Raw genomic sequence first — 16,154 nt, forward strand, 5'->3', positions numbered from 1 at the left:
GCAGACCTGTTAACCTATTATACGTTGAAAGACGGACCAGTTTCAAAATATATGTTCAGTGTGACCAGTACCGTAGCTCTCGTTTTTGCGGCGATGGTGGTTCTCATCACAGTAGCAGCCGTAGACGCCATCCTTCTGCTCACAACTCTCATGCTCGACACAGTCCAGCTCCTCACAGGGAGTATTTGATGGTGTGGTAGTTGGTGTAGTTGTTGGAGTAGTTGTTGGTGTAATAGTTGGATTAGTTGTTGGTGTAGTAGTTGGAGTAGTTGTTGGTGTAGTAGTTGGTGTAGTTGTTGGTGTAGTAGTTGGTGTAGTTGTTGGAGTAGTTGTTGGTGTAGTAGTTGGAGTAGTTGTTGGTGTAGTAGTTGGTGTAGTTGTTGGTGTAGTAGTTGGAGTAGTTGTTGGTGTAGTTGTTGGAGTAGTTGTTGGTGTAGTAGTTGGAGTAGTTGTTGGTGTAGTTGTTGGTGTTGTAGTTGGAGTAGTTGTTGGAGTAGTTGTTGGTGTAGTAGTTGGAGTAGTTGTTGGTGTAGTTGTTGGAGTTGTAGTTGGAGTAGTTGTTGGAGTAGTTGTTGGTGTAGTTGTTGGTGTAGTTGTTGGAGTAGTTGTTGGTGTAGTAGTTGGAGTAGTTGTTGGAGTAGTTGGTGTTGTAGTTGTTGGAGTAGTAGTTGGAGTAGTTGGCGTAGTTGTTGTAGTTGTTGTTGGTGGTGTAGTAGTAGTTTGAGTAGTTGGTGTTGTAGTTGGCGTAGTTGTTGTGGGACGAGTTATATCTGTGGTTGTAGAATTTGTCTCTGGAACTGGTGTGGTTGAACTCTCTGTCAGTGTGCAGCTGGTGGCGTTGCAGCTTGGGTCAGTGCACTCCTGAGTGAACAACCAAAACAATCATTAGGTTGTTATTTTCATAATGCTATTACTGTTATCTCCTTTAACAAACCATGTTATTAATGCCCTTTTGTCTAATGCTCCTCTGTAAGTAAGCCATCATTTAAATTTGACGTCAATCACTTACTTGGAAATATTCCAATAATGATACTGCTCAGATTTAGGAGAAAACTATTGCACTTTCCAAACTGAAGCTGCAGTTTTCTCTTCCAAATTCTAAATAGGGAAGTAGTATATTGTATGTACCATGTCATTCAGAAAGAGTCAATCCTTGTGGTACTGTAATGTCCTCACACTCTTGTAACAGGTCTGATCAGCTGCAGCGAGTATACGACCGGAATGCATGCATCTGATCACATTTGATTACGTTTGGTTAGCCCCAGCCGAGCGCCCTTGCATTCTTTCTGTTGACTCTTATTCAGCCTCAATAATTAAATTACATGTAATCACATTTTCTTAGATTTAACCCCCAGAGACTTCACATCAGGAGGTTTGAGTTGAAGTGCGATGTAACAGTAATACTTAAAAAGAACAATTCTGATCTAAGGTACATGTACTGTATGTCTGAAGCAGACAGTTACAGTCAAAACAAACACACCTAAGATTCCTGCCATTACACACCACTATGTTATTCATACAATATTTCCAGTGGTGGAAAGTAACTAAGTACATTTACTTAAGTACTGTACTTAAGTAAAATGTGGAGGTATTTGCACTTTACTTAAGTATTTCCAATTTCCAATACTTTCACTTCTACTCCATTACATCTCAGAGGCAAATATTGTACTTTTACTCCACTACAATTATTTGAAAACCTTAGCTACTAGTTACTTTGCAGATAAAAGCGATTATATTGTAAAACATGCATTAGCCCGTTAGCCCTATTTTACACCTAGGCTATTTGAAAATAGCAGATCTACAAGCTCACAACGTGTCGTATCGCGACGCGTTGTGAGCTTGTAGATCGGCTATTTTCAAACATTTTAGTACTTTTGGTACTTTAAGTACATTTTGATACCAATACTTTTGTACTTTTATTCAAGTAGATTTTGAATTCCGGACTTTTACTTGTAACAGAGCATTTCTACAATGCAGTATTGATACTTTTACTTAATTAAGAAATGTGAGTACTTTTTCCACTGAAAAAAATAGTTCCACTGAATATTTCTTCATATTCTTTTAGTAGCACCTCTTTTCTAATATCGCCATTCTAGGGTCAAAGACAGTTGTCATGGGGCCGAGAATTCCCTGGCACTCTATGTGCTATATGGACCGACCAATAACATCTACAGTACACATCTGCATCCTGTAGGGCCCCTGTCAGCCCAGGGCCCTGGACTTTTCCCTGCTAGTTTTCACCCATATTCAAGACCCCTGCAGGGTTGTGTGTTGCTGAACTTGTACGCAATTAGAATTGTTACTCCCTATGAAGCAATTCTCTCTCTCTCTCTCTCTCTCTCTCTCTCTCTCTCTCTCTCTCTCTCTCTCTCTCTCGTACTTTGCTCTGGATAAGGGGAACATAGGAGCTGAACGACTAAAACATACAGTAATAAATAAATGCCTAAATGCTCTGATTTGCTGTTTACCTCCAGACTGCCACAATCGCACTCCTCTCCCCTCTCCAGAAATCCATTCCCACATCGCGGAGGAGCCACAACGTCTTTGTAGTCCGGCTTGTCTAGCATACAGTCAGTAGGGGCCTCTGAAGTCAGAAACGCTTCGTAGTAGGCACTGCTACAGTTACTGAAGGAGCTAGGATCGAATCTATTGCTAAGAAAAAGACAACAGTACCATGCCCTTGTTATTTTTCAGAGTTGTCACAATGGGTTTTTGCTGCACATTACATTACAGTCATTTAGCAGACGCTTTTATCCAAAGCGACTTACAATAAGTGCATTCAACATAGGTAGGGAACAAAACTACTAATCACCAGTCCTAAGTGCATTTCCTGCAAAAACAAGCAACCAAGAGTATACCTAGCGCTAAGCTAAAAGTGCTATATATCAGCTACCTACTTTCTTAAACAGATGAGACAAAATAGGTGTTTCGTTTTCAATAATGTCTCATAAATGCTTTAAAAAGGTAGCCTGAAGGTTATGCAAAGCTAAAATGTATTTCCAAAGAAAAAAGGCCAATTTCTGCACAAATTTTCACCTCTGTATTTATTTATTTACAAAGGTTGATGTCTTGAGAAAGTCTACTTGAATACAGAGGGGGAAAGTCTGTAATTTACTTTTTTTTTCTTTGGAAATCTGATCTTTGGTGGATTTGATTCCCTGCACCATGGAAGAGCCAGTGGTATCTACTTATGCAAAAAAGTAGGACCAGGTGCTTGATAAAAAAGGGCAACACGGACTGTCAGACAGTCTCTCAAAAATATATACTGTATGACTATTAACATACACATGATTTTTTTACATAATAATAAGTGGGGAAGGGAATGTGTTTAAAAAAAGTTTTTATATAAAATGAAATAAGAAATAAAAACTTTGAGCCGCTGCATTTTTTTGTCCCACTAGGAGTGGGGCTCTGAGGATGCCCTATGTTACACCCTGCACCAAGGACGTGCTGGGCCCATAATTCAGCCTGGGAATCTAGGCCGCGTGCCGGAGATTTTTAGCCTCCGGCTGCGTGGCGAGGTCCCAAATACTAACCGATGAGCGGTATACTTTTTATTTATAATAAAAATAAACAATTTTATTATTTATAATGAAAATATACAATGAAAAATGTACAATAAAACATATATATATATATATATATATATATATATATATATATATATATATATATATATATATTTAAAAGGCGGACCTGGTCGGCCTGGAATGGAGCGGCCGTTCGGGAATTGTCCCAAATTTCCCAGAGGCCAGCACGTGTGTGTCGTCCCTGCCCTGCACAAAGCACAGCATGAACTCGTGTTGCTTGTGACCATCATGTGGGCCGATGGGTATATTGGTTTTAAAATGAGGTGTAGCTAGGCAAATTGTTGCCACATTGCTACGTTACAGAGAGTGAATAAAGTTAGAAAGTAATAATGCTTTAGACCAGCTCTGACCTGGTCTAGTCTGTCTGGCACAGTATTTCCTTGCTATAAAGAGTGCATTGGGAGTTGTGCGGGCTCACCACTCCAAGGACCTGTCCCTCACAGAACAAGAGTGTCACTGTTAACAGTACTTGTCTTGTCAGGCTGTAACAGGCATTGGCCATCTTTCCTCAGCAGAAAACCGTTTGCTTCTCACCATCACCATGCAAGTGCATGGTGATGGCTTATAAGGGGAATGGGAGAAGACACTTCTAATTAGATAATTCTAATAATTCATTTAATGCTCCAAACATAGACATGACTAATTCAGAGAATGAATAAAATCCCCTTTGTACATTGCGCATTACTTTGTGGCCTGACTATCTGCCATGCCATTTAACTAGCAAAATTGGGGATGGACACCATGGTCAATGGGGCCCTTTGTCTTGTTTCCCCCTACAGTACCTGATTGAAGGTTCCATAATGCAAGTGTCTGAGGAACAAGCACATCCATTGGAAGGATCATCATGGCGCATACCCAAGTTGTGGCCCATCTCATGGGCCAGCGTCGCCCCTACCAAGATGGCCCTGGTTGTCCAGTCCTGAAAAAAGTAACCAAACCAAGCCATTAGTCAATGACTTCCAAGCCAAAAACTATTTTAACTAACTGTTATTAGAAACAAACTGTGAGGTTCATCTTGAATACCCTTTATATATACTTTTGCCCTTTATATACTTAATTGACCATGGTCCCCCAGGGCTCTATACGTGGCGCCTGTTTTCCCACTACGCCACATCTCTTTGCTGTAAATAGTAGATTTACAAGCTCGCAACACTGCACAGATAATCAGCTATCAGCTTATTATCGATCATAAAGAGCTAATAGACAGAGCTTGACTATGTTGCGACTACATGACTATACATATATATATATATATACTGTATATATATATATATATATATATATATATATATATATATATATATATATATATATATATATATATATATATATATATATATATATATATATATATATATATATAATAGACTATATTGTATGATATTTGTTGCAATCTAACCCATATTCATGTCCTGCGATCTGTAGAACTGAAAATATAGCTCCTGCTGTTTTGTAGTAAGACTTCTTTTGGTCTGTATGTCTGTAACCGACCAAAAGTCTGTTTCCTTTCTTGATGTTTCTCCCCACCACTAATATACTTCCTCTTCTTATTACAACACATTGCGGATGCATGCCAGGTTTATGACAAAAGAAATAAAAAACTGCTAAAGAGAAAATAACCATACAATATTTCTAAAACGTCAAATGGTACGACTGAAGACCTTGTACAAACCCATGGATCATAAAATCTCTTTAGACCCTGTGATCATTATTATTATTCTATTTTTTTAACACTCATTTAACTATCTAGGTTTACCAAGACTCATTTCATGTACAGCAAGGTTGAAGATGGGGAAGTTGCTAGAATTGCTCACTCTCAACTGTTAGACTTAGTCACTCTAGGGCTGCACAATCTCTCATGTAGTGATTTCAGTTTTAGTAATTAGTAATACAATATAGGTAGGCTATCTAGCAATGTTGACTCATTTAATTTAATTTACAATGCCAGTGTGGTAAATTGCATGGTCAAGATGTTTATAGAAGTAGCACACAGTTTATGTAAGAAATCTAATTTGTTTCAGAACAGCTACTAATCACAATCAATAATCGTTATCACAATATCTAACAAAGTAACATCACTCGAATATCAGTTACAATTGTTGCTGAACTCCTTACAGTACCTGTACTATCCCAGATGAGTGAGTTGTGCAGAGGGTTGAAACCCAAGCAATTCCTAATGTTGTTCCGTTAAAGTCCAAACCACTGAAAAACATGGAAAGCACATTATCAACTGTTGGAAGAAAATAATACCTCAAGGTTTTGTACGCTATAAGGGAATCATTTGCATTCCTATAATGATAAAATAAATACAATTTCCACCCACAGTTATTAGTTGATTAAATATTAATTGACGTTCCAGGGACCCTGGAACAAAATATGTTCCGATGGGGGGTCCACGGCCAAATACATATAATTTTGGGGGTCCTTGACATGAAAAGGTCTGAGAACCACTGATATAGCAACAACATACGGTTTTCAGAAAACTGTTATGATTTAGAAGACATTTGTAGATTGAATGGGTTAATGTAAAATATGTTTGTGCAAAGGATGCTGACAACAGATAGTGTAGTGGTTATGACCCCTGTCGGTGGTCTCTGGGTGTGCTGCTTGCCTTTCCTGGCCTAGAATCGTGTCTTCTCTCCTCTACCTCAGGGTTGGAGTTGGGAGCCAGTGTGAGCTGAGCTCCCATAAAGAGGGGTCTTTAGCTCCCATGTCTGTGGGGGCCCCCACGTCTGTCGGTGCCGCTAATACATTAACCAGCCATGTTAAGTGGTCAGATGGGTGGGCCGCATGCATTTTCAGAGCATGTTTATCTTAATGATCATTCAATCGATTGTGCTCGGCCTTGAATCAATGGAACTAACGTAGTATACTTTAAGTTCTTATTTATCTGTCTCACAAATAAAACGTATAATAACTAATAATAATACCGTGTCATTTTTATTTTATTTTATTTCCCTCATATTAATGTTATATTATTTAAATCTTAGTGTTTTTGAATCGTTGAAATCCACAACATTCTGGGATCCTGATAAATGTCATATTCAAACTAGGCTGACCTGATCAAATGTACGTTGTCATGGTTCTTCCTATTCCACAGGACGCTGTTCCTCCAATCAGTGAAAGCGTACAGCGTGGGTCTAATGTTAATCGAAACATTGATCTGGTCCCCGTTGGACCACACCTCCAGACCCACCAGGGCGATGAAGGTGTTCAGAGGTTTGTACACCTGCAGCCATCACCAGTGGTAGAAAAAGTACTCAAATGTTTTACTTCAGTATAAGTATCAATACAGTAATGCAGAAATACTCTGTTACAAGCAAAAGTCCAGTTTTCAGAATTTACTTGAGTAATTTAAAAGTACAAAAGTATTGGCCTCAAAATGTACTTGAAGTACCAACAGTAAATGTACTCATTGTGCAGAATGTCCCATTTCACAAGTCACAATGTATACATCTTTTGAAAATAGCAGATCTACAAGCTCACAATGTGTTGCATCGTGACACGTTGTGGCGGATGCCATGCTCATTGTATTGGTGAAAGTTACAGTAAATAATACTACCAATAGGATGAGAATCAATGAACTAAATAAACAGAAGAATGTCCTACTTTTGCCCCATCTGTGCTCTCACAAACAGTGAGAACTCAGGCATAAAAACTTTGGTATAAATATGGCAGCAGGAGTTAGTTCCACACTACAAGTTTTGTTGGAAATGTCAACATTCATATCAAATCGAATCTAAATAACCAGTTCCTCAGCAGAATTGTGATGTATATTAGTTCACGGGTTACGACGTGTCCTACTGTATAAGGTATGATTGTGCTCTGGGAAAATCTCCCCTGTGATTTTTAATGACGTAACTCACCATATTGACAAAGTTGACTATTTCGAATATCCTTTTTCGGAGTTCCGCTTCATCCTGCCCCAAGTTATCGTACTGCAACATAAAGTCAACATGTTAGAGTGACCTCATTTCCTGTTTTGTATGTCTTACTCACCGGTTTGATTCCTCAGACATTAGTGGTATGATTTATCTGACAGGTGGTCTACTTATTAAGACTGAAGGAGGTTGAAGATATGAAGAGAGGAATTTTAAGATTAAAAGTTTAATATGGTTTGTTTTAGTCTGCTTAGGTGCCAGATGGGTGTGTGGTTCGCCACAGGACAGTGCAATGAGTTTCTTAAGTTTATGCAATCAGAGTAAAACATCTAAATGTCAGTTTTCTGTGACTAACACATGAAACAGTGTGAAAAACTCTGGTGCGGCAAACAGGATAAAACTAAATGCTAAAACTGTTTTGCAACTCATCTCTGACTCAGGACTGATAACAATCATGCAACCAGCCTGGCCCATGTCTGACAGTGACATTGTCTGAGGTGGTAACATGAAGCTTATCTTACCTCACTTTTATCGGCAACCAGGTACAGCTCAATGTATTTCTGCTTTTGGAACATAGACTGCCGGTTGTATTTGTTCTTCCGCTAGGGTCAAAGTCATGTTTAATAGTCCTGTGATATCAGGCAACAGACATCATAACAATAATAATAATTATCATTTTTATTATTATTATAATGCAATTTTGAGATTAATTACATTTAACAATACCCCTAAAGTTAGACTATAATATAGTCATTACATTATTGTAAAGTAAATACATGAATTAGTTAAAAAGGGTAAATAAACAAATAACAAGCAAATTAATTAAATAAGTCAATTCAATGAATACATAAATAAAATTAAATAAGGATGTAAAGTAGAAGAAGCGCTGAGGTTTTTACCGCGAATCGTGAGTGGCTGCTGCGGCCTGTCAGGGGCTCAAACTCGTCGCTCCAGCTGGAGTTGGTGACACCACACACCGTGGGCTTGGAGCTCTGGTCCTCATATTTCATTACTGCATGGTCTCCCGTGTCCTCGCCCGACAAGGGCTCAATCAGGTAGCGTTGCGCCGCTGTTTTGAAGTAGCCCCTGAAATATAAGATATTGTATAGCATGGGTTCTCAAAGTGGGGCCGAGCGACCCCCAGGGGTACTTGAGAGGAATCCAGGGGGTCCTCAGCAAAAAAAAAAATAGTATCACAATCACTTTAACCCATTAAGACCTGAAGTCAAATCTACAAATCTCTTCTAATTCACAACAGTATTCTGAAAATAACGTATGTTTCTATATCAGTGGTGCTCAAACGTTTTCATGTCAAGGACCCCCAAAATGATATGCATTTGGTCGCGGACCCCCATCTTGTTATGTTCGCTTTAAAACAACATATATTCAAAGATTTGCACATTTTCACGATTTTTCAAAAATAGCAGATCTACAAGCTCATAGCGCGGCACTCGGTGCAGCGTCGCATCACAACACATTGTGAGCTTGTAGATCTATTTGAGAAAGATCTTGAAAGAAATGTGGAATGTTTTTTTAAACATTTGGGGTCCCAGGCACAACACATTTTCAGATGGAGGTTCACTCAAGGGTCAAGGGTCCTTGACATGAAAAAGTTAGAGAATCACTGCAGTAGAGTGATTGAGAACCGTGTCTCAGGAACAAATGAACTCCTGCTCTGGTAGGGACTGTATCCTACTTGAGCAAAACGGATATGGGTGGAACCCTCTCTCTGATTCGAGATTCTACAGATAAAGGGCATGTAGTAGCATGCACCAGCAGTTATTTAACTTTCCTTTACATTATTCCATCTTGTCTCACTGTTGTCGTTTTGTCTAAGTGAAGTTGTAGTGCTTTCTATGCCTTTTTTATTGTACAGCATAACTGTAAAGTAAATGTCCCATATATAGCAGTAATGAACAACTGAATTGTATTATATATTATTTAAAATAAGGTGTAAGTTGTCAGAGATATGCTGTATTGTAAGCGTGGGACCTCACCTGAGTCCATCACAGGTGCTGATGCTGACTGTTGATTCACTCTCGTTCACAATCTTGCCATGATAGTAGCAGTGATCCTAAAAGAGAACATGATTAGTGATGAATTGATTCATTTGACTGGACTGGTCTCTCACTTGGAACCATCCATACTTGTACCATCATGGAAATGTTAGGTTCCGTTCCATCTATATAGAGAGTAAACTTGTAGATTTGTTTTGGCTATATTGGCTTTTTAATGTTCCCTGGAGGTAGGCCACTTACAATGTCAGTAGGAGTTGTGGTGACTGGTGTGTTGTCTTTCCGGTAGTAGGTTTCACTGTAGTCTGCACCAAGTAATTCTCTGAGAATGACAAAGAAAGAAATGGACAGAATGGTCACGTCATGCCACTATGTAATCTATTCTTAAGAAGTTGACATTTTTGTCTATGTGTGAGAACCAGCCTCACGTGATGTGTAGGATGTGTTTTTTGTGTGGCTGGTTTTAGGAGGAGCTGTAGATTTTGATGTGCAAATCATTTGTTCCATTCGAGTGTATTAAGTGATATAACCTGACAGACAGACAGGCTAGTCAATAATAGACATAAAGACAGACAGACAGACAGACAGACAGACAGACAGACAGACGGATACAATACAAATTTGATTTTACAATCCTAATCAATTGTGATTCACCTGTTTTTCTCCAGATGCATCTCAATGTCTTTGCCATCCACCTTCATGGCATATTTCATGGTTTCTGGCCTGGCGGACTGAGGGGGAATCATAACAAGGAACAATAAATAGATACAGTCTACATCCGCAATGCTGATTCAACATGAACAATTTTGGTCAGGAAGTTTGGTCTAAAAAGCTAGACAGAAATCTTGTTTGTGATGAAGTGTCTGACCATTATGCCATTGTTGACCACATCTCTGTTGTTCTTATATCAACCAACCTGAACCACAAAGGTGGACAGTGGTATTATTGAGGCAAAGTATGTATGCTTTACTGTTTGACATCTTTTATTTTACCTCTGCGTCTCTCCTTTGCACTGTGTGCAGTCTGATTGGACGAACCAACTGGTAGTTTGTCCCCCCCTCAAGCTCAGGGACAATACTCACTGTAGGGAGAGAAGACACACATGGAGAGAAGACAGGAATTAATTAAGAAAGAATGCTATCACCTGGAGCCACACAGTCATCATGACCATACTTAATATAAGGTTAACTAAGGCGCAGCCTGCTGTCTTTTTTTCTTTTTTCTTTTCTTTTTTTACACAGAACCAGGAGATAACATGATCCGAAGATTTACTGCTCCGTTCACTTCCTGGTTAAAGTATTTGGGAAATATTCTGTATCTCGGATGTGTGTATTTTTTGACGAGACAAGCTATTTTCAACGCCGCATAACAAGCAAACGTGGAAACACAGTGAAACCCTCCGTGATTAGCAACCATCAGGGGATCGATTGTACTTAAATAGAGGTTTGTGTAGAAGAAAGAAGAGCAGACTAAGTACAGAGCCAATGTGTTGAGGTTTTAAGGCGTTAAATGTTTTAAAATACACATTAACATGAATCCAACATATTAAAGGACGACTTCACCCATTTTCCACCTATCTTCATATAATTGGTCCTCACTAATGCTCATGATGAAATGATACCATTTTATCATGAGCCTTTTATCATGGGCCTTCATCCTACTCCTCCCGACCAACACTCCCTGCTGACAGGCGCCACCCCAGCCTGTAGGGGTACGTGCAATGACCTTTTTATTACCCTCCCGCGAACACGGGCCAATTGGGTTCGCATAGACGCCCGACAAAGCCGGCTGCACCACGGAGGATTCGAACCCACAACATCCATGGTGGTGGGCAGGAACTTTACCACTGCACCAGCCGATCGCCCCTATCATTCTTCTTTTAATTCACTTCTTAAAATGCACTTTTATGAAAAGGCCCGTCCATAATTCAACTTTTTGAAATTGTATTGTTTGACGAATTACGTGAAATGTTTTGCTGATATTGAGTTCAACTTACCAGAGGCCACCATACCTGCAAAGTAAATAAAAAAAATTAATACATGCATACAAACACAGATTGACAACAAAACACTGCAATAACCACAGAATGTAGTTACTGTATAGGTTAAATGTTCAAATATATCAACACATAAAGGACAATAATCTACTTACTTATTATCGCTAAAAGCAATACGGGAAACATGTTGGCAGGATTCTAGTCTCCTCACCAGCCTGTTGAGAACAGAATTGTTATTTTTATTCATTTTCAATTATCTAGACTATGTTTTTGCTCGTGTCTGTCTGTCCGTGTGTCCGTCCATCCGTGGGTTTGTCTGTGAGCAGCTAATTTCCGGCAGCGCTGGACCAATCGGTGTGAAACTTCGCACACACACTTCTGGGAAGCCAAGGAAGCTTTTTTCACATCGGCCTGATATAGCGCCACCAGGAGGCCAATATGCAATATGCACAAGTCGTCTCACAGACTAAATGCCAACTTTTGCCAACCGAATACCAGTCTAATATGTTTAGGATTAACTATTTGTTACAAATCGTAAGGTAGTAGGCCTAAGACAGTGTTTCTAAAGTAGGAACACTATATCATAGGCATTCATAGAATGTCACCACAATCCAATAGGCAAAAACCTATTGGATTGTGTGGATCTGCTTCAAAGCTGAAACAATCCTTGATTTCAAAGTAAAAAAACAATAGCATTATGTACACTACAGTATGTGTATAGTGACATGACTAAAAAAACACTGGAGATGGGGAACTCAGGTTTATGGCTCTTTAGTGGTCCAATCCAACTTAATACACAGTATGTTACTGACACATAAATTAGTCCCTTAAAGGACAATTTTGGTTTCTTTTTTACAACAAGGGTTATTGTATTAGTTTGTAATGATAATAATTAAAAGATGAGTGTTAAAAAAAATCATGTATTGCTTTCTGTTGTTATAGTGAGCATTGGTAAATAGTCACGAACGCAGCCTCTGATTTCCGTGAAAGTTTGTACGCACAAAATCAGCCTCATGGTGGCGCAACAGGTGTGTAACAGGCAGATTCACGTTTTGGCCTATACAGTTCAAGAGTTGTCCTTTAATAAAATAGACTATACAGTAGGCTACATTACTTTTACATATTTTACTAGTTTGTCCTATGCACAGTGGTGGAAATTAACCACGTACATTTACTCAAGTAGCCTACTTAACTACAATTTGGAGGTACTTTTACTTTGAATATTTGATTTCACATCTCAGAGGCAAATGTATTGCCCCACTTTTATCAGCTGCAATATTAAAGTGATGAACAAATGTTGCATTACTAATTACTGTAAGTATAATTTGATGCCAATACTTTTGTACTGGTAACGGTAACAAAGTATTCCTACATTGTGGTAATAATGCTACTTTTACTTCAAATAAGAGTACTTCCACCACTGAATGCTGAAATACAACTGTTCATCAAACCTAAATAGTTCAGATGACACCACCCTGTTTTACGTTGTAGTGACTTGAGACATAGTGGAACACTGGATTTTTGGAATAAGAAAAAAACAATCAACTAATCTTTATCCGAACCCATTAAAACCGGTAAAGCATCTGCGTCATTTTAGATTTTTGTGTTGGCTGTTTAAAAATAGCAGATCTACATCTGCTTTTTTTGAACATTCTGGAAAAATCTTGAAAGTATTAGAAGCACTGATTTAGAAGGCATTTGTAGAATTGGCCTCAGGTCTTAATGGGTTAAGAAACCGTTTAAATTCAAATGTGTGAATATATTTTTGTCAGCTTATAGTATGGGAGACCAGTACACTGCCCTCACAAAAATCTAATAATAGGGATACAACGTTTCGGTCACTCGGACCTTCATCAGGCCTCAAATGTTGCATAATATGACACTGAATAATAATAACACCACCACCACCCGCCACCACCAACAATACAAACTAAAATGCATCAATTAATTAGCTTTTCTCAAGTTAATAGATAATGAATAGAGCAGTCACCTGTTTCTGATAACCTGTGTCTCTGTCTCTGTCTCCTGTATTGATGAATCTTTGAGTGTGTCAGAGTCTCAGAGCCAGTGAGCTGTCAGGGCTTTTATGAGATGTAGGGCGGCCATAGCTGAATGGCTAGTGAGCCCGCCTAGAGAGCCAGAGGCCCTGGTTGCCCCAGGTTCGATTCCAGGCCAGGTCAACATATGTGTCGATGAAATGAAATTTGTCCCTGAGCAAGACTCTTAATCCCTAATTGCTCACAGGTTCTCATTGGAAACAAGCCCGCAACGACCTTCATGAACGACCTGTTAAAAGGAATTATCCTTAGACGGAAGTTGCTGCACCAGTTAATTTAGTTATGTGTTTTTTGTGTGGCTGGTTTTAAGAGGAGCTGAAGATTTTGATGTGCAAATCACTTGTTCCATTTCGAGTGTATTAAGTGATATAACCTGACAGACAGGCTAGTCAATTCTAGACTAAACCAAAAAAAAGCCATGGGTTTCCGAGGCTAATACTAGACAGACAGACAGACAGACAGACAGACAGACAGACAGACAGACAGACAGACAGACAGAGTAGAAAGGATACAACACACATTTGATTTTACAATCCTAATCAGGTGTGATTCACCTGTTTTTCTCCAGATGCATCTCAATGTCTTTGCCATCCACCTTCATGGCATATTTCATGGTTTCTGGCCTGGCGGACTGAGGGGGAATCATAACAAGGAACAATAAATAGATAGTTTACATCCGCAATGCTGATTCAGCATGAACAATGTTGGTCTAAAAAGCTAGACAGAAATCTTGTTTGTGATGAAGTGTCTGACCATTATGCCATTGTTGACCACATCTCTGTTGTTCTTATATCAACCAACCTGAACCAGAAAGGTGGACAGTGGTATTATTGAGGCAAAGCATGTATGCTTTACTGTGTGACATCTTTTATTTTACCTCTGCGTCTCTCCTTTGCACAGTGTGCAGTCTGATTGGATGAACCAACTGGTAGTTTGTCACCCCCTCAAGCTCAGGGACAATACTCACTGTAGGGAGAGAAGACACACATGGAGAGAAGACAGGAATTCATTAAGAAGAAGAATGCTATCACCTACAGTCATCATGACCATACTTAATATAAGGTTAACTAAGACGCAGCCTGCTGTCTTTTTTTCTTTTTTCTTTTATTTTTTTACACAGAACCAGGAGATAACATGATCCAAAGATTTACTGCTCCGTTCACTTCCTGGTTAAAGTATTTGGGAAATATTCTGTATCTCGGCTCCTGTGTTTATTTTTGGCGAGACAAGCTATTTTCAACGGCGCATAACATAACAAGCAAACGGGAGGTTCGGGATTTTGTTTTTGTTTTTGTGGAAACACAGTGAAACCCTCCGTGATTGGTTTGGTGTAGAAGAAAAAAGAGCAGACTAAGTACAAAGCCAATGTGTTGAGGTTTTAAGGGGTTAAATCAGGGTTCCCCAATTACTTTTCCCCAAGGGCCAATTTATGTCTCGGGTACGAAGCCGAGGGCCAGCGCGCGCGGGTGCCGAAATCGTGCACGCGTGCGAAACGCCCGTGCGCTAATTTTTTTGTTTTTTATTCGTTTTTTTTTCTCTAATCGAGCTAATTTGACACTTTGTTATTTTAGGCCTGGGATTATTAAATCCTGTGTTGAGGGTCACAAAAGGAAAAAAATGCACTCTGGAAACAAAATAAGTCTGCTTGAAAAGTAATACAGATTAACAGCAGCCAGTTGTACATACTGAAAATCAAAATAGGTCCAGAATCAACAATTGACTTACAGATGTGTTTGTTGGTCTGCTTGAACAGTAATACAGATATTATTATTTAAAAAAAAAAAAATAAGAAAAAAAAAATATATATATATATTTTTTTTTACATGAGTCGCCGCGGGCCGCACAGTTTGCGGCCCGCGGGCCGCCTATTGGGGAACCCTGGGTTAAATGTTTGAAAATACACATTAACATGAATCCAACATATTAAAGGACGACTTCACCCATTTCCACCTATCTTCATATAATTGGTCCTCACTAATGCTCATGATGAAATGATATAATTTTATCATGAGCTTTTATCATGGGCCTTCATCCTACTCCTCCCGACCAACACTCCCTGCTGACAGGCGCCACCCCAGCCTGTAGGAGTTTGTGCAATGACCTTTTTATTACCCTCCCGCGAACACGGGCCAATTGGGTTCGCATAGACTCCCAACAAAGCCGGCTGCACCACGGAGTATTCGAACCCACAACCTCCGTGGTGGTGGGCAGGAACTTTACCACTGCGCCAGCCGATCGCCCCTATCATTCTTCTTTTAATTCACTTCTTAAAATGCACTTTTATTAAAAGGCCCGTCCATAATTCAACTTTTTGAAATTGTATTGTTTGACGAATTACGTGAAATGTTTTGCTGGTATAGAGTTCAACTTACCAGAGGCCACCATACCTGCAAAGTAAATACAAAAATGAATACATGCATACAAACACAGATTGAAAACAAAACACAGCAATAACCACAGAATGTAGTTACTGTAGGTTACATTTTCAGATATATCAACACACAAAGGACAATAATCTACTTACTTATTATCGCTAAAAGCAATACGGGAAACATGTTGGCTGGATTCTAGTCTCCTCACCAGCCTGCTGAGAACAGAATTGTTATTTTTATTCA

At 39.2% G+C, this 16,154-nt stretch overlaps 1 protein-coding gene across 1 annotated transcript; it reads right to left on the bottom strand.

Annotated features, from left to right (window-relative positions):
* Positions 1–241: 241 nt before the first annotated feature.
* On the bottom strand, positions 242–15,924 carry LOC311063009 (zinc metalloproteinase-disintegrin BlatH1-like; the record flags this gene model as incomplete). Its single annotated transcript, XM_084082226.1, has 13 exons — positions 242–770; positions 815–861; positions 2,469–2,646; positions 4,373–4,509; positions 5,711–5,792; positions 6,650–6,819; positions 7,457–7,528; positions 8,371–8,557; positions 9,469–9,545; positions 9,730–9,808; positions 14,094–14,170; positions 14,417–14,505; positions 15,912–15,924. 13 exons carry the CDS (start codon positions 15,922–15,924, stop codon positions 242–244), a joined length of 1,737 nt encoding a protein of 578 aa, XP_083938352.1.
* Between the last annotated feature and the right edge of the window lie 230 nt (positions 15,925–16,154).

This window comes from Gymnoscopelus microlampas (genome assembly GCF_963454915.1).
Source record: "Gymnoscopelus microlampas genome assembly, chromosome: 16".
NCBI lineage: Eukaryota > Metazoa > Chordata > Actinopteri > Myctophiformes > Myctophidae > Gymnoscopelus > Gymnoscopelus microlampas.